Source organism: Triturus cristatus, chromosome 2_1, assembly GCF_964204655.1.
Source record: "Triturus cristatus chromosome 2_1, aTriCri1.1, whole genome shotgun sequence".
Lineage (NCBI taxonomy): Eukaryota > Metazoa > Chordata > Amphibia > Caudata > Salamandridae > Triturus > Triturus cristatus.
Window position 1 is genome coordinate 630,286,570 of NC_140581.1, and position 22,573 is coordinate 630,309,142.

Genomic DNA, 22,573 nt, shown 5'->3' on the forward strand with positions numbered 1-22,573 from the left:
ATTGTTTCACGTGGGCAGAATCAGGCAAAAGCTTTTTCTCTGTTACTTGAAGTCAATGCACTTTTTCTTGTAAATTAAACTGACATCGTCAATGTCAAAGAAAGAGGGAGTGCACTAGTTATTTATCGTATTGGTCGCCAATTAATTGTCCTTCTATAGGCAAAAAGTACGCGTGACTAGCCCATACACTATGAGTGCAATCACTCCTTCTTTAAGTGGCCTCTGTTATTTTGATTTACGGGCGGGAACCTTGAAAAACTCTTGACAGCTTTAGCCCTAGTCATAGGGTCGCCACTCGACCATTCGGAGATGGTTTATTTCTTCAAAACAGACAGAAGCAGTATAATCTGTAATTGATTTGGGCCCATGTTTACCACATTTTGAGTATAGATTCCACTCCACCATTAACAGTAAATTCTTTTCAATCAGATTTTCTCTCCAAACGTAGAGCTTGAGACTGCAAAACTTTGAATTCTCGATGACACCCAGAAAATCCAGGATAAGATAAATGCCTGCCTCTTGGTGTTGCTCAACCTCTTAGCAGTATTTGGCACCTTAGACCACCAGTCCTTCCTGTATAGACTAGTATTGAGAATGAGGATAGAAGGAACTGTTTGGAACTGGTTTCAGTCATTCCTAAAATCAAGGTTGTGGTTCTTAAAAAAAATAAATCTTAAAATCTGCTTCATTCTCATTTAAGAACAAGTTACTTACCTTTGGTAACGTCTTATCTGCTATAGACTGTATATAGCCATAGATTCTTTACCTTAGAATATTCTCCAGGCTGGATCTGGAAATAATTTGTGAGCAGTACCCTTGCGCGACGGTATATGGCATTATTTGGCTCCGCATGGCGTTGTCTGCGTCGTCTGCAACAGAAGTGACGTGTGCGGTTCCTATATTGGCACCACTCCAGCGTGCAGACGTCAGTTTCTTTTCGTGACCCTACACGCCAGAAGCGAGGCACCATGAAAAAACACTGACCACTGGTGTGTGAAACTAGGGCCTTGAAAAGAGAACAGCCCTGTACCTAGAAATCCGTCTGCAGAGTGGGGAGAATGGGTGGGTCGGTAAGGAATCTGCAGCCCAATAGAGTTTCTACTAGATTAGGCATTTCCAAAGGTAGGTAACTTGTTCATGTGATAGACTTCTAGCTGCAGATTCCTTACCTTAGAATAGATACCCAAGCAATACCATCCTTGAAGGTGGGTCTGCGAACATGATTTAAATTATAAAGTCTTGCTGGACCAAACAGGCAAAGTGCCCATCCCAACGGACCTGACTGTCCAGGCAGTAGTGTTTGGTGAACGCGTGCAGTGAGGCCTACCTTGCTGCTTGGCAGATATTCAGGACCAGAACTCCATGTGCAAACGCAGAAGTCGCAGCTTTTGCTTTGGTGGAATGAGCACACAAGCCCTCTAGGGACTGCTTCTTTGCCAATGCATAGCAAATCTTAATACAAAGTACGATCCATCAGGAGATGGTTCACTTCTGCGCAGCCTTACCTTTTTTGGCTCCAACATACCCCATGAAGAGTTGATCATTCACCCAGAATAGTTTTGTGCGGTCAAGGTAGAACAACAGTGCTCTTTTTGGGTCCAGCCATTGGCGTCTCTCTTCTTGCTTAGAGGGATGCAGTGGAGCATAAAAGGTAGGCAGGGTGATGGACTGTCTTACATGAAATGGGTTGACCACCTTTGGCAAGAAGGATGCTAGAGTCCGAATGATCAGTTTGTCTTGTAAGAATGACACATATGGAGGCTGAGATCACAATGCCTAAAGTCCACTGACTTTCCGGGTAGATGTTATGGCCGTCTTGATGGTGAGGAGCCTAAGAGGGTAAGTATGAAGTGTCTCAAAGAGAAAACACATCAGAAAGGTAAGGACCAAGTTAAGATCTCACTGAGGCATAATGAAGGGAGGAGGAGGAAACGTATTGCAGAACTTTAAGAAACCTACGTACAATAGGGAACTTGAAGAGGGAAGGTTGGTCTGGCAGATGCAGAAAAGCGGAGATAGAAGACAAATAAACCTTCAACGTGCCCAATGCAGAACCCTGCTGGGCTAGGGTAAAAATGAACAAAAGAACTTGTGGAAGGGGGTCAAGTAAGAGGTTAACTTATTTGGCTGTATACCATACCACAAATGTGCTTCAATGACCGGGCTTCACTGATTTGGTGGAGGGACTTTGAACTGCCAAAATAACCTCACATACTTCGGGTGAAAGGTCAAAAGCTGTCAACTGTCGCCATTCAGTCTCCACGCTTGTAGGTGCAGCGTTGACTGGTTCGGGTAGCGAACCCTCCCCTGATGCTGTGACAGAAGATCCTCCCGAACGGGCAGCCCGATTGGAGAACGGGCAGCCCGATTGGAGAAACGATGGGCATGCTCAACTGCTTGGGATACCAAACTCTCCGAGACCAGTCTGGAGCCACAAGAATAACTTGGGCCTAGTAGTTCCTGATCTTTTCAAGAATTCTGGGCAGGAGTGGTATTGGTGGTAAGGCGTACCAGAGGCCATTCGAGACGAAAAGCAGCTCCAAGGGAGTGCTGCCTTGGAAACTCCAGCATGCAGAAGTGCTGACTGCGCATTCTTGGTGGTGGCTAACAGATCTAACCAAGGCTCTTCCCACTCTTGGAAGAGACGTTTCACCAACTCCGGATGGAGACACCACTTGTGATCTGCTAGGCATCGATGGCTGAATTTGTCCGCCCTGGTGTTCAGAGAGCCCACCAGGTGTTGAACCACCAGGGAATTGCCCTGACTTTCAAGCCATGTTCAGAGATGCAGGACCTCTTGACAGGAGGTCCATGGCCCCACCCACCCTGTGTGTTGACTACCACATGGTGGTAGTGTTGGTCGTGAACACCTGCATTAGCATTCCCTTTATGGAAGGTAAAAAAAAGGCTTTTAATGCCAATTGGATCACACGTAGCTCAAACAGGTTGAAGTGGAGTCCAGATTCCGCCGGAGACCAGAGTCCTCTGATTTCTACCTCTACCAGATAGCCTCCCCATCCCATTAATGACTCATCTGTCACTACCGTCAGATCTGTTTGGGGAAAAGAGAGCAGCCTTCACCACAGAAATTTTGCAGTGCCCTCCGAGATGTGGACATTGTCAGCGAGATGCTGTGCCCACTGGAACTTCAGGTCGCATTGCAGAGTCCACATACGCCAAAGTATACATCACTAGCAGGGTGCAGTAGGCCATGAGGCCCAGCAACCTCCGAGTCAGTCTCACTGAAACCGAGGATAGAGGCTGAAACATTGGTGCCCTAGCCTGAATATCCCGTACTCGCAGCTCGTGACGTTAAGCCCTAAAATGCAGTGTCCAGAAGAGCTCAGATGAAAGGGAGAATCTGAGAAGGGGTCAGGTGTGAGATTGGAATGTTAATAGTGAACCCCAACGGGTGCAGTAGGTCTGCCATAGTCTGGAGGTGGGAGATGACAGCCTGGAACAAGCCCGCCTTCAACAGCCAGTCATCCAGATAGGGGAAGACAGGCACCGGTGACCTCCGCAGATGAGCTGCAACCACCGCTATTACCTTGGTGAACACCAGAGAGGTGCTGGTAAGGCCAAAGGGAACATGGCAAACTGAAAATGTTCATGGCCTACCGTAAACCACAGGTAAACGCCTGAGGCCGGGCATGACAGGAATCTGGAAGTATGCATCCGGCAACACCAGCGCTACATCCAGTCTCCCGGGTCTGGGGCAGACAGGATTTGAGAGAGTGTGACCATTTTGAATTTCTCCCTTTTCAGGAGGAAATTGATATGGCACAGGTCTAAGATAGGACAGGAGCCTCTGTTGTTTTTGGGCACCAGAAAGTAGCATGAATAACAACCACACCTTACTTCTGATGCCAGCACCCTCTCTATGGCTCCCTAGGCCAAAATAGCCACCACTTCCTGGCGGAGCAAAGAGAATTGATCCTCTGTCAACCTGTTGCAAGTGGGTGGCATGGGTGGATGAGAAGGGGTCAGGTGTGAGATTGGAATGTTAATAGTGAACCCCAACGGGTGCAGTAGGTCTGCCATAGTCTGGAGGTGGGAGACGACAGCCTGGAACAAGCCCGCCTTCAACAGCCAGTCATCCAGATAGGGGAAGACAGGCACCGGTGACCTCCGCAGATGAGCTGCAACCACCGCCATTACCTTGGTGAACACCAGAGAGGTGCTGGTAAGGCCAAAGGGAACATGGCAAACTGAAAGTGTTCATGGCCTACCGTAAACCACAGGTAAACGCCTGAGGCCGGGCAGGACAGGAATCTGGAAGTATGCATCTGGCAACACCAGCGCTACATCCAGTCTCCCGGGTCTGGGGCAGACAGGATTTGAGAGAGTGTGACCATTTTGAATTTCTCCCTTTTCAGGAGGAAATTGATATGGCACAGGTCTAAGATAGGACAGGAGCCTCTGTTGTTTTTGGGCACCAGAAAGTAGCATGAATAACAACCACACCTTACTTCTGATGCCAGCACCCTCTCTATGGCTCCCTAGGCCAAAATAGCCACCACTTCCTGGCGGAGCAAAGAGAATTGATCCTCTGTCAACCTGTTGCAAGTGGGTGGCATGGGTGGAGGGATAGTCACGGAAGAGAGTGAGTAGCCCAATATGGAGAAAGCAGCAGTCAGATGTTATCGGCCTCCAGTGGTGCAGATGATAGCATATCCTGCCGCTTACTGGATGCCCCGGATGGTCAGAGGACAAACTAAACAGGCTTGGAGGCTCTGGCTGCTGGGGGGGTGTCGACTGGCCGGACCTCTGGCCACCTTACCCACGCGGCCTGTGCGTACTGCGTCCTTGGCCATGCGGGGGCTGGGAAGCCTGCATGCCGCGGTGACTGGGCGGATTATAACGTGGCTGGAAGCCCCTTCCCTAGCCACGAAAGAAGCAAATGGCGGACTGGGGTTGGCGAGGGGCCATGAAAAGGCCCGAAGGCATGGCCGGAGTCTTACTATCCTTGAAGCACTTCAGTTACCCAGGCAGGTCTTTTTTTATTATTAAAGGTTGTTATTTTAGGCAAAACACAATACAAAGTTATCAGGCAATTTCCACGTTTAACAGGGCTCGATTTACAATAATATATGTTTTGGCATAGCGTGAGCACATAGTAGCGAGTCACAAAGGCAGAGAAAGCGGCTACATTAGAGACATCGGAAGAGGTCTGGGTTTCAATTATATCGCAGATTGTGGCAATTTCCCTCAGTCATCCTGGCAGGTCTTCACTAATCTACTTAATCTCTTAGAGCGCTCCTGCACAGCACCAGGTGACTGAATATAGGAGCCAAAATATCAGGTAGCATCATTCCTATCTTAAAACATCTCCAATGGCTCCCTCTGGGAGCTTTAATTGAAATCAAAGTAGCTTGCATAACACACAAGACAATGAATACTGACCTACCATCTTACCTGAACTCCAAAATCCACTTTACATGTGGTCATGGTATTCTCAGAAGCTGAATTTGTCTAATACAGGAAATTCCTAAAACGTCAAAACAAGCCATCTCGGAATCTGATCAGTGACATTCAAGATCAGATGAGAAAAATTCAAGAGCTTCTCATATTCCAGAAGATTGAAAACACAATTATTATGGGCCCGATTCACAGAACTAACTTAAGACAAAATCCTAAACTTACTACCATTTTGGTATTCACAGAAGGCACTTACTCATTTTGGTATTCACAGAAGGCACTTACTCATTTCGGTATTCACAGAAGTTAGGAGTCCTAACTTTAGGACTCCTAAATGCCTTCTGTGAATACCGAAAGTCTTAAAATTAGGATTTTTCTCAGTTTAGTAGTAGTATAGTTGGAACTCCTAACTTTAGGACTCCTAAATGCCTTCTGTGAATACCGAAATTCTTAAAATTAGGATTTTTCTCAATTTAGTAGTCCTAAATTTAGGAATGCAAAAGTAGTGTCCCGCATATAACTGCTCTATTCCTGCTTTTGGACTGATAAAACCTTAGAATCATCCCGTGGTAATGGACCTCAAGAAATGTTCTCTATTGTGTGTGTTAGATTTCACTTATGATCATTCAGCGTCCAGTTATACATAGTTTAAGAAGTACTTGGTATCTTTGTTCTTCATTCAAAAGCACTTGATATTTACATATATACGTACAGCATTATGTTATTCACACTGAAATGAAAGTGGCTTACCGGTGTGTGGTCTGGTCACAACTAATGTGTTTTGTCTTTTTTAGGCATGTACAGAGTTGGTTACAGAGTGCTCCAAAGTTAGTGCATCACCGGGGAGGGGGTGGGGCTTTTGTTACTGAGCTTTAGAGCTATTTCTTAGTTATAGAATTGCGTTTGCTTGATCAAGATTTTATAGTACTATGACTGATCTTATTTTGCTGACCATGATAGAGTAGCTCTTTTGGGTTAATTGAATATTTGGTTTATGCAGCGCTTACTTGTTCTGACTTGCACTTCCCTCCGTTTTGTGGCATGCTTCAAGAGGAATTCTTATGACCTATAGCTTTGTCGACAATGCTAAACAAACATGCATTGGTAAAGCTAATAAGCCAATAAGTCTCGCCTTTGGGACCTTATAAGTATGTAGTTATGCAGCAGGTCCCAAAGGCGAGACCTATTGGCTATGCCAATGCTTGTTATATATTACATTACTACTCCCAGTGGGAGATTGCTAAGTACTCAAAGTGACCTTTTAATGAATCCATTTTCCAGCAGTAACGGGCTATTTCCGCTTGACGGGTAAGATTCTCCTCAAGGAATGCCTCAGGTATGTTCCTTCTTCCGGAAGTTCAGCAAAGCCTTTGTTTATGTAGACGGCGTCCCAAAGAACCAGCATGCCACCAGGCAATAAAGCTCATAATCTGGGCCGCCAAGGACTCCCTCAGCTATTGGGAGTCTGATCTTGCCGAGGGGTACTCTACGTCTTTTGTGTCCCCAAATCAAATCAATAAGCATGGACTCTAGTTGTCTGAAAAGTGCCTTTTTCGGCATTCGCACTGTGACATTAGCAAAACAATGCAGAAGACATGGAAGCTTTACCATCTTGGCCATCCTTTCAGTTGTTGGCAGCGGCATTGTTTTCCAGAATATTACACATCCTCCAATTCACGAACACCGCACCAACAATACCAGCGGGAATATCAAATGGCGTATGGTAGACTCTAATAACCAGATGTAGGAAAGTGGCCTTTTTTAGGTCGAGCCTGGGCAGCGCGTATGCTGCTCTGCAAGCCATGTTGTATGAGAGCCCCACCCACTCTCCGCCCATATTTGTCATTGGCTTGTATCATTGCTTTTCGTAAAGGCTGGCTTCTGATTCGTTATTAGGCTTGTTAGTCCCTCCTTACTTAGTACCGTCTTGGCTTCATTTGTAACCTCCCATGAGGACTGGCCCTTTTACTTCGGTTGTTACACGGTACGTCTTCTTTAGGCTGTAAGCACTATTTTCTTTAATTAGTTTCTCTTACTGCAGGAGGTCAGGAGGGTCTCCGTGTGCAGTTGGGACCACCGGCTTGTTTATTTAACTCGTTGTGAACGGGAAGCTCTTCAGGGGCCATGGGAGACAGAAGGAGGCAACTCAGCGATGCCTTCAAGCATTTGGAATGCAATAGGTCTCGCATTTGCGAGAGTTGAGCTATTGACATTGTAAATGACAATGCCTTTTATTTATGTTTTAAAAACCAAAACACAAATAAAAGACATTGTCATTTATAATGCCAGTAGCTCAAACTCGCGTAAATACGAGACCTATTGCATTGCAGATGCTTGTCTTCCATGGTTATCCCCCCCTTTGCGCCTGACATCTGATGTAACCTGACTTGATGTGCCCTGGGTCCCTGCCAATCAGGTTCCCAGGGCATGTGTTCTTTCCCAAGACTGTACCTTTGAACCCACAATTGGCACATCTCTGGCCACAGGTAAGCCCCTTGTAAAAGGGACCATGGGCACCAAGGGCACTGTGAACAGGGAAGACCTCTAAGAGCTTTAGCACCTATTGTGCCACTCTTAGAGGCTCTGTACCTTAACACCGACAAGCTGCAATTGCAGGCTGTGTGTTTTGGTGCAGAGAAAAGTTAAGAGACCACATGGCACACATCGCTGTGTACCATGCCTGCAACCCACTGCCTGAGGCCTAGGTAAGTCACCCCTCTAGCAGGGAGAACTAGCCCTTAGGTGAGGGTACAGTGGCATGAGCCCGGTACCCCTACAGTGCCTAAGTCCATTCTTAGACATTGTAAGTGTAGTAAAGCCATAAAGAGTATATGGTCTTGGAGCTGGTCATTATGAACTCCACAGCTATATAATGGCTTTACTAAAAACTGGGAAGTTTGGAAGCAATCTTCTCAGCACATTAAACCCATACTGATTTCAGTGTTGGATTTAATGTAAAATGCACTCAGAGGACATCTTAGAGATGCCCCATGAAAATCGACCAGCTCTGGTGTGGTTCCTGAATGGCTGCCTGCCATTTGCCACAACTAGACCGGTTTCTGGGCTACTGGGTAGAGAGCTTCTGCTCTCTGGGTCCAGAAACAAAGCCCATCCTGGGCAGAGGTGTCATGACTCCTCCCCCAGGATGGGCTGGGTCCACTAAAGGGGAAGTGTCAAAGGTCTGCCGCCTTTGTAAGTTGTCCCTGCTTTTTGATGCCCCCAGCAACTGTCTCCTGCTGGTTCTGCTCCCCAATTTGGGCAGTGGAATCGGTGGTAAAACCAAGCTAGGAGGAGAGGTGAGCCCACCTTTTCCCACCCCTCATTTGGGGGAGGCAAGGTGAAACACACATCTCAGTCCCCTCCATCTTGAAGAGAGGGGTACTCCACCAATTAGGGAGAGGTTCATGCCCCCTCCCACTGGAGGGTGGCATAATAGGGGGTGTACCCACCCCAAGGAAGCGATCCATTCGTCCCGACCTGCACACCCCTTTAACGACCCTAAATTAAGTATTTAGGAGCAACCCTGAACCTTGCATCCTCGGATTCGAGGAAGAAAAAAGAAAGACCGAAGAGCCATGCTGACCCAGGAAGAAGAAGAGGACACCAACCGCTTTAGCCCCAGCCTTACTAGTCTGTCCTATCTACGACCTTCCTACAGCAAGAGCCCTAGGCAAGTCCAACAGCCAGCAACCCCCAGAGCCCGAAGGACCTGCCCTGCAACCATCTTACAGACTCTGTCTCCCGTGAGCACTGAATTTGCTCATGCAAAGGGCTCACCCACAGAATCCGGATTTTGGTGACTCAGCGATTCTGCATCACTTTGCACCCAATGCCCACAGCCTGAGTTCTAGTGGCCCAACACCACAAGGAGGTCTCCCCAACGATCTTGGCCTGGGATCTTGTGTTCCCGCCCTCCCTCAAGCTTCGAGACGACGCCTGCAGCCTCAACCTGAAGGGTCCCCCCAACAGCCACCTGGAGCTGGTAAGAAAACCTGATGCCAGAAGACACCCGATGAGCGGCCCAACCGACGGTGTCCAGGCATCCCCCAAGAACCAATCTTACCTCTCCAGACAGTGGTCACCTTCAGGAAGTCTCCCTGCCCGAACTTGCAACAATTTTGCAGAACTGAAGGTCTCCATTGAAAAGCACAGGGCCTCCAACGTCCTTTTTGCACCCTTCTTCCGGCCGCCCCACTGCCGCTGGTGGTGCAGCTCCTGTGCTGGTCGTTGGCCCCTGCAGTGCTGGCCTTAACCCTAGGAGCTTTTCTCCCACACCCGAGTGGTCTGCTTGGCAGTAGACCTTAACCGAAGGCCCACTTAGCGCTTTTAGCTTACATTGGGCCCCTGCACTCTGCACCCGGCCACCCCAGTGCCACTGGTGGTGCGACTCAAGTGCCCATCTAGACCTTGTAGAACCTTAGTCCTAACCCCCAAAACTCCCACTCGTAAGTCGTGTGCTTACTTACGAGAGAAACTGCTAACACTTTTTCTCCCATAGGAACCCATGCTAAGAGATTTTGGGGCCTAAAATGTTCTATGTGTTGAACTGATGTTTGAATGGAGAAGGGAGAACTAAACTGCAAAGTATAAAAAGTCTTACTTACCGTGTATTGTGAGATCCTATGGTGTGGTATCTAGGCATACCACCCCAGTACTCCAAAAGTAACAAAAAAATGTGCATCAGTCTTGATTGAGAGAATCCAATAAATGCTTAACACACCCTCTGGATAAGCCTAACTGCTTGCCCACACTACAACAAAGAGAGCTGTTAGTACTTACCTAATTTAGCCTCTGCTACCTCTGGGGACTCCCTGGACTCTGTACAAACTATACCTTACTTTTGTATAGTATATACAGAGCCAGCTTCCTACACCAGATATTTAAATGCTTGAGGTTCCCAACTTAACGAAACAAGCATTGGAAATGCAACAGGTCTCGCATTTATTGAAGTTGGAGCTATTGGCATTTAAATGGCAATATTTTTTACCTATGCAATAGATATGCCCTCCCCACCTCAATAAAATAATGAACTCCGAGATGTGTTTTTCTGTAGTATTTTGTACAGCATGAAGTACCTGTTTGTCATTTTGAAAAGCTATTAGGAGCCGCTATAAATAGTGCTGAAGAAAGAATAGGGTTTGGCAACCTGAGAGCTATTGGTGTAGTGTATGTTAAAGTTTTTGGGCCTTTCCAAATACGTTAAATTTATATTCCACAGCGCACACCACAAGCGTTAGCGCAAATCGGGCCAAAGTCAAAGAATATAGCATGATAAGGGAGGAAGCCTGCTCTTCGAGGTGTGTGATGGAATTGTGACATTTAATCGAACACATCATATGGATGAATAGTTCTGAATAACACCATAATAAGGACCCTTTGGCTTTGAAGTTATCTAAAAAAAAAAAAATCAATTGAAATTAAAGTTATGGGTGGAACACAGGCATGCAGATTGTTGCATGATTGATTCAGGACAGAAGCCATCCCATGATTTGAGGTGCCATTAAAAACAAGCGATTGGAGCCTTCATAAAATTCATCACAATAGCGGACAGGTTATTGGCAGCAAAAGGACAAATCACCGTTTTGCAGCAGGCACAATAAACATTGCGAGCTAGATTTATGAGGCTGTATCATTGTTCACTCTATAAAGAACATATGGATGTGGCGATACTCTGTACATGTTAACAATTTTAATGCCATACACTTTTAGTGAAAGTTGCACTATTATCCCCATCCTTAATTTATCTGACTAAGGAAACAAGAAAATGTTGAAAGTAGAGGTTTTATTTGTATTATGTTTACAGCTTTACTGCTATGCACTTTCAGCGAGATGTGCACTAACAGCTTTGCACTTTTTTTTTTTTTGAAAATACTTTTTATTGGCATTTAAGAATATAAGCATTTGCCCATTTGACCGTATAGCTGGCTCCCATCTAGGGGGGGATGGGTGTGTGCACAATCCGGGATGAGGAACCGTGGGGTGCATCAGGTGAGCAGGGGGGGAACCCATCTGGCCCGAAGGTGGGGTGGGGAGACATTGGGGGGGGGATCACCCGCCGTGGGGACCCGGACCGCTTGAGGTAGTGCGGTGTTGGGGGTATGCATGTCGGCTACTGGGGCAGCCGGGGTCTGAGATTGTCTGAATTGGTGTAGTAAGAGCGCCCATTCTAGAGAAATTGGGGTTTTACGGGTACCTTTGGCCTCCTCCTCTCGTATTGCGTCCTCCTCAGCCGCAGCCCATTTAAGAACCGCCCCTACCCAAGCTGCAAGTGGAGGACCAGTAGGGGACTGCCAATGCATGGCTATACAGCGTTTAGCCAGTAGGTGGGCTAGGAAGACGAAGCGCATGGGCACCTTGTATCGCGTTCTCCGCCCCAGGATACCCAGCGCGCATCCCTCCCAGGTAGTCAAATGGGTCAGCCCAGTAAGATCTCTGAGTGTCGAGTGGATAGATGACCAATAGTTCTGAATGCCCGGACAGGTCCAGAACATGTGAAAGAAGGCAGTATCCCTCGCTTGACAACGAGGGCAAAGGAAGGTAGTGTCGGGATAAAAGAGTTGAAGACGCGCTGGCGTCAAGTAGGCCCTATGTAGGATATGGAACTGTATATTCTTAAAGCGGGCATTCCTAGATACTTTTTTAGGGAATTCTATCGCCCTGTCCCATTCGCTGTCATGAAATGGTCGTCCTGTCTCCTCCTCCCATAGAGCTCGGAGAGGCACCAGCAGTGGGGGTGTCAGGTCCCTGATTGATCTATACAACCATGTAATAAGGTGCCGACCCCGTCCCATTCGTAAGATTGTGTGGAGGACTGGGTGTGTGGGAGGCTCCCCCTGTGTGAGATCAGAATATGGTCGAAAATGGCTGAGGAGTTGATGGTGAAGCAGGAACTGGCCTGGGGGCAAATCGTAATCCTCCATGAGCTGCCGGTATGGCCGGAGCTGTCCCCCGTCAAATATCGTTTCTGCTTCGACAATGTCCCTCGCCGTCCACTCCCGAAGCATGGCGGGTGTGAAAAAGCCGTCATTTCTGGGCCAGCCGACTAGTGGTAGTAATGGCGTGTATGAAGGGCAGCGCGGTGCCATGCGATGGATACGTTGAACACATTTCCGGGCGATGTCTACCTGCAGGGGGTAGGTTCGCATGGGGTGGGAGCCCGGTAGAAGCAGGCGACGTAACTCGGGCATGGGCACACATCCTGTGGCAGTGCATGTCTCAAGTGTGTATCGCTCCGCTGTCCAGTATGAGAGCCACTGGAGCTGCGACGCCAGGAAGTAGGCTCCGAATGAGGGTGCCCCGAGCCCCCCTTGCGTCGTGGGCAGTCTTAGCTTGGCCAGCACGATTCTGTGCCGTCCCTGCCCCCATATTAGAGAGCTGAGGAGTGTATCTAAATCTTTGAAGAAGGAGCGGGGTGGGATCACTGGGAGATTGGTGAAGTAGTACAAAAGCCGCGGGACCAGTATCATCTTTGCCAGGGCTACCCGGCCAATCGGGGCCAACGGTAGACTCCGCCAGAACCCAATGGAGGATCGTATCCCTGCTAGTGCCCTCCGATGGTTACCCTCAAAAATGTTGATTGGGGAATTATATAATCGGATCCCGAGGTATCGGGGACCCTCCGTCGCCCAATGCAGTTTCCGGTCACCGATCCAGACCTCCCGGGAGGGAGCGGCCGGGTGGAGGGGGTAGACCATCGACTTGTCCCAGTTCACCCTCAATCCCGAAGCCTCCGCAAACTCCGCCAGGGTGGTCTCAAGTGTGGCGAGATCCGCTGTCACATCCCGTATATAAATGAGAAGATCGTCCGCATACATGGATACACAGTGCGTGACGTCTGCCAGTGGGATACCCCAGGCCTGCCCGTCCCTACGGAGCCGGATGGCCAAGGGTTCTACCGCGAGTGCGAACAATAGGGACGAGAGGGGGCACCCTTGTCGCGTGCCCCTGTGTATCGCGAATTCCGGGGAGATATAGCGACCGAGGCGAACCCGGGACGTAAGATTGGTGTAGAGTAGGCGAGTATAGGCTATGAGCGTAGGGCCGAGGCCCGCCCGCCCCAGGACTGCAAAGAGGAATTGCCACGTTAGAGTGTCAAACGCCTTTTCAATGTCCAAGATCAGACACGCCGCATGAGGAAATCGGTCACCAATCTGATCCTGAATGTGGAAGAGGCGCCGGATATTATGAGAGGTATTCCGTCCCGGAACGAAACCGCATTGGTCCGGGTGTACTAACGGGCATATGATTTGAGAATATCTGTCAACCAAAATTTTCCCTAGAATTTTACAGTTGGCTGTGAGCAGTGTGATGGGACGGTAGGAGGCTAGGAGTTGAGGGTCCCGGTCGGGTTTCGGAAATGTCACAATCACCGACGCTCTCATAGAGCCGGGCAGTTCGCAGAGTCTAAGCGCCGAGTCTAATACCGCTGAGAGACGAGGGGTCAACAGCGGGGCAAAAGTGGCGTAATATTCAAGTGGGAGCACGTCAAGGTCAGGGGCCTTGTCGCGGGTCAGTGCTCGCACCGCGCTTGTAATCTCAGTTGTTTTTATCTTTGCGTCCAACCCCTTCCGGTCTGCAGCGGAGATTCGGGGAAGGGGAAGAGGGTCGAGGAAGTGGTCGATGGCCCCGGGATCGAGAGACGAGGGAACAGTGTAGACTGCTGAGTAATGGTGATAGAACGCCTGAGGATCTCGTCCTGAGACTGCACAAGAGTGCCCTGGGGATTTATGATTGCGGTAATAGGCCGGATTTCGGTATCTTGCTTAGCAAGCCATGCCAGGAGTGTGCCCGACTTGTCACGGTCCATGTGCATTCGGGTTGCATATGCCCGAAAATTGTGACGATGGAGGTCCACGCACGCCATCTGGTACTCTGATTTGGCGTGGGCGACCTGAGCTACCGTCGCCACTGATTGATCTGCGGCCTTAGTGGCCGCCGCCAGTTGCTGCTCCGCCTTCTCTAGGGCTTGCTCCAGGATGTGTCGCACCCCGGTTCTGTACCAAATGCATTCTCCCCGGGCCAATACCTTGAAGCCATCCCACTCGACCAGGGTTGACGACGCGGTCCCCGCATTATGCGTAAAGTAGTCTTGGATGCTACGCTGGTGGTCGTGCGTGAATGTCTGGTCTGTGAGACAGTCCCGTGATAGTCGCCACGTGGGGACGGGGGGTGCGGGGGTCGCCACTGGAGGCCGAAAAGGTGCGCATCATGATCGGAAACGACTCTACCCAGATAGTCCGAGTGACATATTTGCGGGAGAAGCGCTGCAGTGCATAAGAATCGGTCAAGCCGGACTCGCAGATTATGAGGGATGGAGTGGAAAGAGTAAATGCGGGTCTGGGGATGATGCAGCCTCCATGCGTCCGTGAGGGACCAGTGTGCGGCCCACGCTTTAAAGCGGTCTATTTGTCTGTAGGTATCGGGGGAATGTGGGAGTGGAGGGTGTGAGCGATCCAGCCCCGGGTCCAGGATACAGTTGTAATCCCCTCCCAGTAGCCAGGGTACCTGCGTGAATTGAGCTAGAGAGATTGTGAGTCGGTCCCAGAATTTATCCTGGTCGACATTTGGAGCGTATATACTTCCTAAGAGGATAGCCCTCCCGTCTAAAAGACCCTCTAGTAGGACGTATCTGCCTTCGTCGTCCACCACCCGTCTAAGTTCCCGGAAAGTGGTTCCCGGACGGATTCATATCAGCGCCCCCCTGGCAAACGAGGAGTAGGTCGTGGCGCAGATGAGTCCGTGCCATTTTACTCGTAGTTTGCCGACTTCGATTGAATGAAGGTGGGTTTCTTGTAAGCAGAGGATAGATGCTTTCTGTCGTTTCGCATAGGCGTATATCGCGTAGCACTTATGTGTGGTATGTAGACCACGTGTGTTGAGTGTGAGTATATTAATGTCTGCGTTAGTCGTCAGTCGTGCCATAAATGGTTGATTCTGTGTGGGGGCTGGGTGAGGTGCCCATTAGAGAACTTGTGTAGTGGACCCTCAGGGATGCACTGCGTTGGAGGGGGGCAGGCGGACTGGAAGCCTGGAAAAACGGATGTGCTGTGGTGTGAAACTCCATGGCGAAGTGGGACATATGCGAACCGGGGTGTAAACAACGTGTGGGGATGCGGGAAACTGTCCCAATACTCAGGACTCATCGTGTGGGTAACGGTGTGTCCAAACTTCCTCCCGTAACACTGGAGGGGTGAGAACTGCTTTATAGGATAGGGGGTGACGATTTGCTAGTGCGAGGCCGCACGCTGAGTGGGCATGTAGTAGGATCGGTGTGTATCGGGAGCAGGGTGACAGTCCCCGTGGGTGCAATATCATGGGTGCTAGGTGTGCATCACAGATAAGGATACCAAGAGTCCGTGTGCCTGAGTTGCCTCAGGGCAAAGTAGGAGAGGGCAGTCCATCCAATAGTCCATCTGCAGTTTGCGGAGTGGCGTGGGGGAGTGCCGCCTGGTCCGCCCCCGAGACGGTGCTGTCGCTGTAGTTTTCGCCTTCGGAGGAGAACAGGTGCGGAGGTCGATCTATAGAGTCTGAGGGCTGTGTGGTGCGCAGGTCGATCACTGCTTGTAGAGCTTCCCGTCTTTCTCGCATAATCTGTTCGAGATTCGGCGAGTCGTGGGTGCCTTGCGTTGGTCTGGACTCGATGTTACGGAGCTTCTTGGGCCGCTTCCGGGCGTGGAAAGTTTTGAGAGGGGAGCCCCTCTGGGGACGAGGATCGCGTGCCCGCAGGCAATGTTGATCTGTCCAATCTTGTGCGGCCTCCGCGGATGCGAAGAAGAGGGAGGACCCCTTATAGATAATCTTGAGGCAGGCCGGCAAGAGCAATGCGTATTGGATCTTATTGTCCCGCAGTCTCCGCTTTACGTCCAGAAAGGAAGATCTCTGCTGTTGCACCGCTCGAGCATAGTCCGGGAAGATCATGATGTGGTTGTTTTCCACTCGCAACGGTGCAGCCAGTCGCGCCGCCCGAAGCACCGCATCTCTGTCCCGGAAGTGTAGGAACTTGGCGAGAAATGGTCGAGGAGTCGCGCCGGGCGGGGTCTTTCGGGCCGGCACTCGGTGAGCCCGCTCTATGGAAAAGAATGGTGTGCGGTCTGATGGCGGGGTAAATGACTTTAGCCGCGTGTCCATGTATGCTATGGGGTCGGCACCTTCGGCTCCCTCCGGCAGCCCCAGCACTCGGATGTTACAGCGTCTCGAGCGGCCCTCCAAATCCTGTGCGCGCTCCTCCACCGCGGCTAGACGAGTAAGGACCCCCTGGAGCGTCTGCTGTTGCTCTTTTAGCATGGGCTGTATTTCCTCAAGTGTCCGTTCCTCCGCACGCACCCGGTCCGCCAGTTTTCGGTGGTCATCACGAAGGAGATTAACATCCGTCGCCAGGGTACCAAGGCGTTCTTCCATAGACAAGCGGGACAGTTCAATGGCGGCGAGGACCTTATCCAACTTGTCCGAGATCGATAGGTCCGTGGGGGCCACCGTGTTGGGGGACCACGTCGAGGTCCGAGGCATGTTCTCCGGGGCCGTCTCCGGGATCACTTGATGCTGCGCGGGTTTTGACTTCCCCATCGTGAGTCCACGTGGTCTGGAAGGGTCGGCGGCGTCTGCCAGGTCGCAGGAGCCCTCAGTGGCGCCGGGAATCCACGGAAGGGCGAAAGGCGCAGCCGCGTTGTCTCACGAGTGGAGCCGCACAGGGAAGCCGCCGCCCGAGCCGGTCCACCGAAGCCCCCTCCGCGGACCAGGTAGAGGAATCGTCCACACCAGCCACCAGGCACCACACGCAGGGCGCTCCCAGCACCAGGCCACCCCCCGCGGGACCTCCACCGGCGGCTGACGCCACGGGATATCCTTTGCGGCTGCCCCAAGGTCAAGGGGGGGAGCTCAAGCACCGTCCTCGCGGCCCCCCGTGTAGGCCTAAGTCTCTCTCAGGGTCCACTGTCGAGGCGAGGCCAGCAAAGTCCCTGGGCGACTCGTAGCGGGAAGGCGGCCGACAGGTCTGTCAAGGGCACAGCAACTCCCACAGATAGCGCCCGAGAGGCCGTCACTTCGGTGGTCACAAGGAGCAAGGCCTCACCGGCTGCGTTGGGAGGGATCCGATGTCCCTTGGGCGGCCATGTTAGGGTCAGGCAAACTCCGGTCGGGCCGTTAGAGAGGCCTCCAGTTCCCGCCGTCTTCACCAAAGCCCGGCTCCCCCTCAGCCCCCTCTAGCGCCAGTCACACGGGGTACCTTGGGTGTACAAGGGCTGCCTCGGGGCCTGACTCCGGGTCACGGCGTGCTCAGTGGATCCAAAATGGCGGGTGCGCTCGGGCCAGCAAAGCCCCTCCGCCCTCCGATGCCCCACGTCTCTCTCCGGGGGTCCGGTCCTCGCTCACACCCTCCAAGTGCCAGTGCGATCAAGGCGAGACGCGCCGCCAGCCTCACCTTCTCCCCTTACAGCATCTCTCGCTCCGGGTAGAAGAGCTCTGCCGCCATCTTAGGGCTCGAGTTGCGGCGCTGGCGGCAGTAGTCGGACAAAGTCCCGTCCTGAGGGCTAGGGATGTGCCCAGGCGTCCGCTGGCTTCCCGCTGTGTTGCATCCACCTTCCGATGCCCTCTGCACCGATTAGCACCCTGTTGGACACTCCATATAACTTCCGAGAGGCGCCCAGACGCGGAGCCTCAGCAAAGCCGGACCGCCATCGTGGCTCGCTTAGCCACGCCCCCTAACAGCTTTGCACTTTATATCAAGAACGTGGCTGTAATGACATGAGACATTATGAGAGACAATGATATTATCTTCATCAGTGTATAATTTTACGACTTTTGCACTGTACCGAAATTTCAACAAATATTTTTAGCTTTACTGCTGCTGACCAAGCAAACAGGAATATATGGATGTGAATAGCCTGCCTGTACTAGTTTACAATCTTACTATATTGCACTTTTTAGCACAATTTGCACTAATACCTTGCAACTTAATCTAGAAGTATGGCTGAAATAACATAATGTTCCCTTATCAGAATATGTTAATGATGTTTAACATTCCAACTCTAAATTCCATGTAGAAAATGTAATGGTTTGTATTAACTGAAATAAATGTACTTTGACCTTGGCTGTCGGACCCTCGTCAATCTTTAAAAAAAAATGGCTACAATGTTTTTGATGTGAAAACATACACTTTTCTATAATAGTCACTGGTCCTTAAGCAAATAATGCAAGCGCTACTTATAAGAAGGCAGAATGCGGTCTGCAATATATTATTTATTTCTTTTTTCTTACCCAGGCAGGCAGAACTCAAAGACACAGGGAAAAGCAGTGAGGCAGAAAAATAAATAAAAGAACATAAAATGGACCCATTTGCATTATAAAGGTGCTTTCAGACACAGGCTCTTTGTGCGACAATCTTCCAAAAACAGCTTTGACACTTGTGTTTGTGATCCGCTGCCCTCTATATCTTGTAGATTTTTTTGTGACTGCAGCGTCCACTGTAGTCGCGCTGAAAATTAAAGAATTACTCTGAGATGAATAAGTGGCACATTGTATAATGAACACCGGGGGGAAAATATGCGCTGTAGGGCTCGAGTACAAAAAAGGCTTAAAGGTCTCTAATGCATTGGTCTATGGGATACATGCACAGAACGATTATACATCAAAACCAATGAGGATATGTTTAGCAATATCAAATGCCACGGTGCCCAATAGGCATACAATATACTTTTCATTGTCCAAATATGAAGTGACTTTGACCCTCCCCAATGGGCAGAGAAAGCAACCTATAAATTGTGGCGTCCTCTGTAGCCGCGCTAAGCCTGGAAGAAGGTAGTGTGGCGCCACGCTGAACAAAACAAAGTTGTGCGGCCTTTGTAATTGGCAGCCATGATTTAAGAGGAAATGCGGCAGAAGTAAAAAAGTGACAAACGGGTGCATGCATACAAAAAAAAGCGCATATAAAACAAGGAGGAAGCGTGAACGTTATGCGATGGCCAACAAGAAGGCTCAGGTCACTCACCATATTAGGAACAAGGCGGTACCCGAATCCGCGACGTGCTGGGCTGCCGTGGTGGAGCTTGTGGTGAGCTGCATCGGTGCTGTGGCGGTATTGCTGGTCGAGTGTGGCGGCAGCGACATGGAGCAGCAACGTCTGGGAATTCTGCAGGCAAGGTGAGGAGGTTGCGGGGAACCTCCGCACACCGGCAGAAGGAGGAAGGCATGAAGCATGTCGGTGCTGGGGAACTGCTGCCAGGGCCGGCTGTGAGCAGCTGGAGTCGCGCGAACACGCGCAGATTACCGGGTCAACCACAGGCAGTGCGCGTGCAGAGAGAGCACGTTGGAGGCAAAAAAAAATTTCATGCCGGACTACATATGCCAGGGCTGGCTGTGAGCAGCTGGAGTCGCGCAAACACACGCAGATCACCAGGGCAACCACAGGCAGTGCGCGTGCAGAGTGAGCACGTGGGAGGCCGGACTACATAACACCGAGTAGTGGAATGAAACAGTAGTTGGTCAGTGCTGCTTCTTGCAAAAGGGAAGCAAAACGGAAGTGCCGCATCGGATCTCAAGCCAACTATAAGCCCGCTAACAAAATAAATGCCAGAGTTAACAAATGGCAAGCAGCAGGAGAAACTACCGGCAATAGGCGGAGTTTCACCCAACAATACAGATTACTTCATGCCTCGTAGAGGCAGCGCATGCGCTGCCTATGCGAGACCTCAAAATACCATGTGCAACGGGCATGTCAAATATCACAACATAATTGGGAAAGATGGATGTGATCAAGTTTATATTGTGACCTGGTAAGAAAGCCCCTTAAAACAGGCCTCACTCATATCAACCTGTGCATTTATTAGCATATGACATAAGATTTCTGGAAAACAAAATAGAGGAGGCAATTATCTTCGCAAGGCTGCAGCTTAATAAATTCAGTGTTTATGAATGACTTTGCCGTCATGTCCTTGTGTCTGTGTAGCACTGTAAGTGACAAGTGTTAGCGCAGTAGTATTACTTTCATTGACCATGGGAGATTCAGTTCAGAGTTGCTCCTCCAGGATTCCAAGATCTGGCTTGTAATGTCTGCAGCAGACAAATTACGTACCAGGCTATTTTATCAGTCTGATGACATATTTCTAAAACATGAAGAGGGACAAATAGTATTATTTAGTTTTCTTCATTTTTTAGGGAAATTGTTGGAGAAGATTAATACAAATCTTTTGGCTATATCACATTTTTAGTGGATGCTGAGGGGCATATTTACAAGAGGATTGCACCTCCAGGACGTCACTGTTTTTGACGTTCTAGTGGTGCAGTGCTCTGCACCAGATGTACAAAATGGCGTTAAGCCACTTTCTATGACTTAATGCCGCTTTGTAAATATGGTATCCTTTCATGCAGGTATCTGCGTGAAAAGGACGTGCAATAAGTGTTGCTGTGGGCTTTCCATCGCAACACCCATTGCTTTTTTACACATTCCCCCATATGCAGAAGGAGGTATGACTCTGAGGCAGTGCCATAAACTAATGCCATGCAGTGGCAGGCGTTAAAATGGTGCAATGAGGAGAAATACTTTTCGTCTCCTTGTTTGTGCTTTTTCTATGTGTGCTGCAAAATGCTGCACACATAGAAAGAGCAAAATACAATTAATGATTGTTATTGGCATCCCTTGCTGCACATAAACAATCATTAAATAATGGTGATTTGCTAATTCTATGTGTGATGCATTCTGCAGCACACATAGAAGTAGCAAATAGCCATTATTGATTGTTTATTTGCAGGATGGGACACCTTACTGCACATAAACAATCAGTTCCTGCAATGCATGCAGCCTTGCAGGATGGCGCAAGAGTGTCTGTGTTGGCGTTAGGCAGCTATTTTTAGCGCTAGGGAAAACACAGGGGTGCGCTGTATTGTTGTAAATACGGTGCATCCCTGCATTTTGGAAATAGGAAATGCGGAGCGTGGTGCTGCAAAATTTACTGCAGCTTCGTGCTCAGTCATTTCGTTGTAAATATCCCCCCCCGGGTGTCTTCTCTCTGCGCCCATCAGTGAGCAAGCTCAGTTTGCTAAGAAACTTAGGGGATGTCTTCTTGTTTAGGTAGTAAGCTGACAGTGTTCATAATGTTCATCCACTACACCAACCCAGAAGCGCCTTGCGTTGAGGCAAATAGCTTCATAGCGCTCTGCACAAATATTAATTCATTCAATGCAGCCTTTTGCGCGCAGGATACTGCACATGCTTTAAGTTTTACTCTTTGCATTTAACTAGACCTTTACATACATCTATAAGAACAACAAATAGCTTTGCTTCAGTTCAGAGAACCAGATAAAGTAAGGTTGGGGGAAATGTCCACAGCTGCCTTCCTAAATATAAACAGTCCTGACCTCAACAGCATTCGATAATGTCATGTATTTCAGGGAGCTATTTGCAGATTTGTGTCATTTACTCAAGTTTCCCCAAATTGTTTTTTCCCCTTTGCTCCAGGTGGTCTTCTGTATGCTGTCAACGGAATGCCTTACCTGACAGACACAGCCCCGGTCCAGGGGTTTGTGATGAACTTTTCCAACGGGGAAATAATAGACACTTTCCTTCCAGTTCTAAAGGTATTTGCCCGATTTTAGTTTAGCAGCCATGAAAGTGAATGACTCTCCTTGTCATGTACATTAATCGCATTTCTTCCCCGGTTTTCCCTCTACAGTTTGGAATAAACGGAAGATGGTTTGCAAGGCATCCGACAGTACTGAGAATGAAATGTGGTCTTAGTTACAATGAGAGTGTTTCCTCAAGTAGCGATAAAGCAGAATAATGTACCTTCAGGTCATTTTCCAGTGGCTGCCTTAATTGCTTGCTCCACATTACTGTTTATCAAAATGTGGAACTGGTGCGCCACTCGTGCTTAGAATTACAACACCCACAAATCAAGGAATGTATGCTACTGGGCTTGTTTGTTACTTGATTTCAGATGTGAGCATTGTTTTGGTGGTGGCTGTTTAGCCGGCCATCAGATAAAGAGTGAATTTCCTCTGCTGTCTACCCAGACTCTCGCTAAATCGTAGAGATTATTTACCATTTTACCGGCAGTCTTGCAAACAGCATAGAAACTTCACTATTTACCCAACCGGTGGATAAATAGCAGATTCTGAACTGTTTCGCGGGGCCCGTGCAAAAGCAGAGAACCTTCACTATTTAACT

General features: G+C 49.4%; 1 protein-coding gene across 9 annotated transcripts in view; it reads left to right on the forward strand.

Annotated features, from left to right (window-relative positions):
- Positions 1-22,573, forward strand: part of PAM (peptidylglycine alpha-amidating monooxygenase) — a 1,234,044-nt gene that overhangs the window by 1,082,800 nt on the left and 128,671 nt on the right. For all 9 annotated transcript variants that reach the window (XM_085632559.1, XM_085632564.1, XM_085632562.1 and 6 more), the window contains one exon: positions 21,866-21,984. In XM_085632559.1, the coding sequence (XP_085488685.1) occupies positions 21,866-21,984 (119 nt within the window). The remainder of the gene's footprint in view (positions 1-21,865; positions 21,985-22,573) is intronic.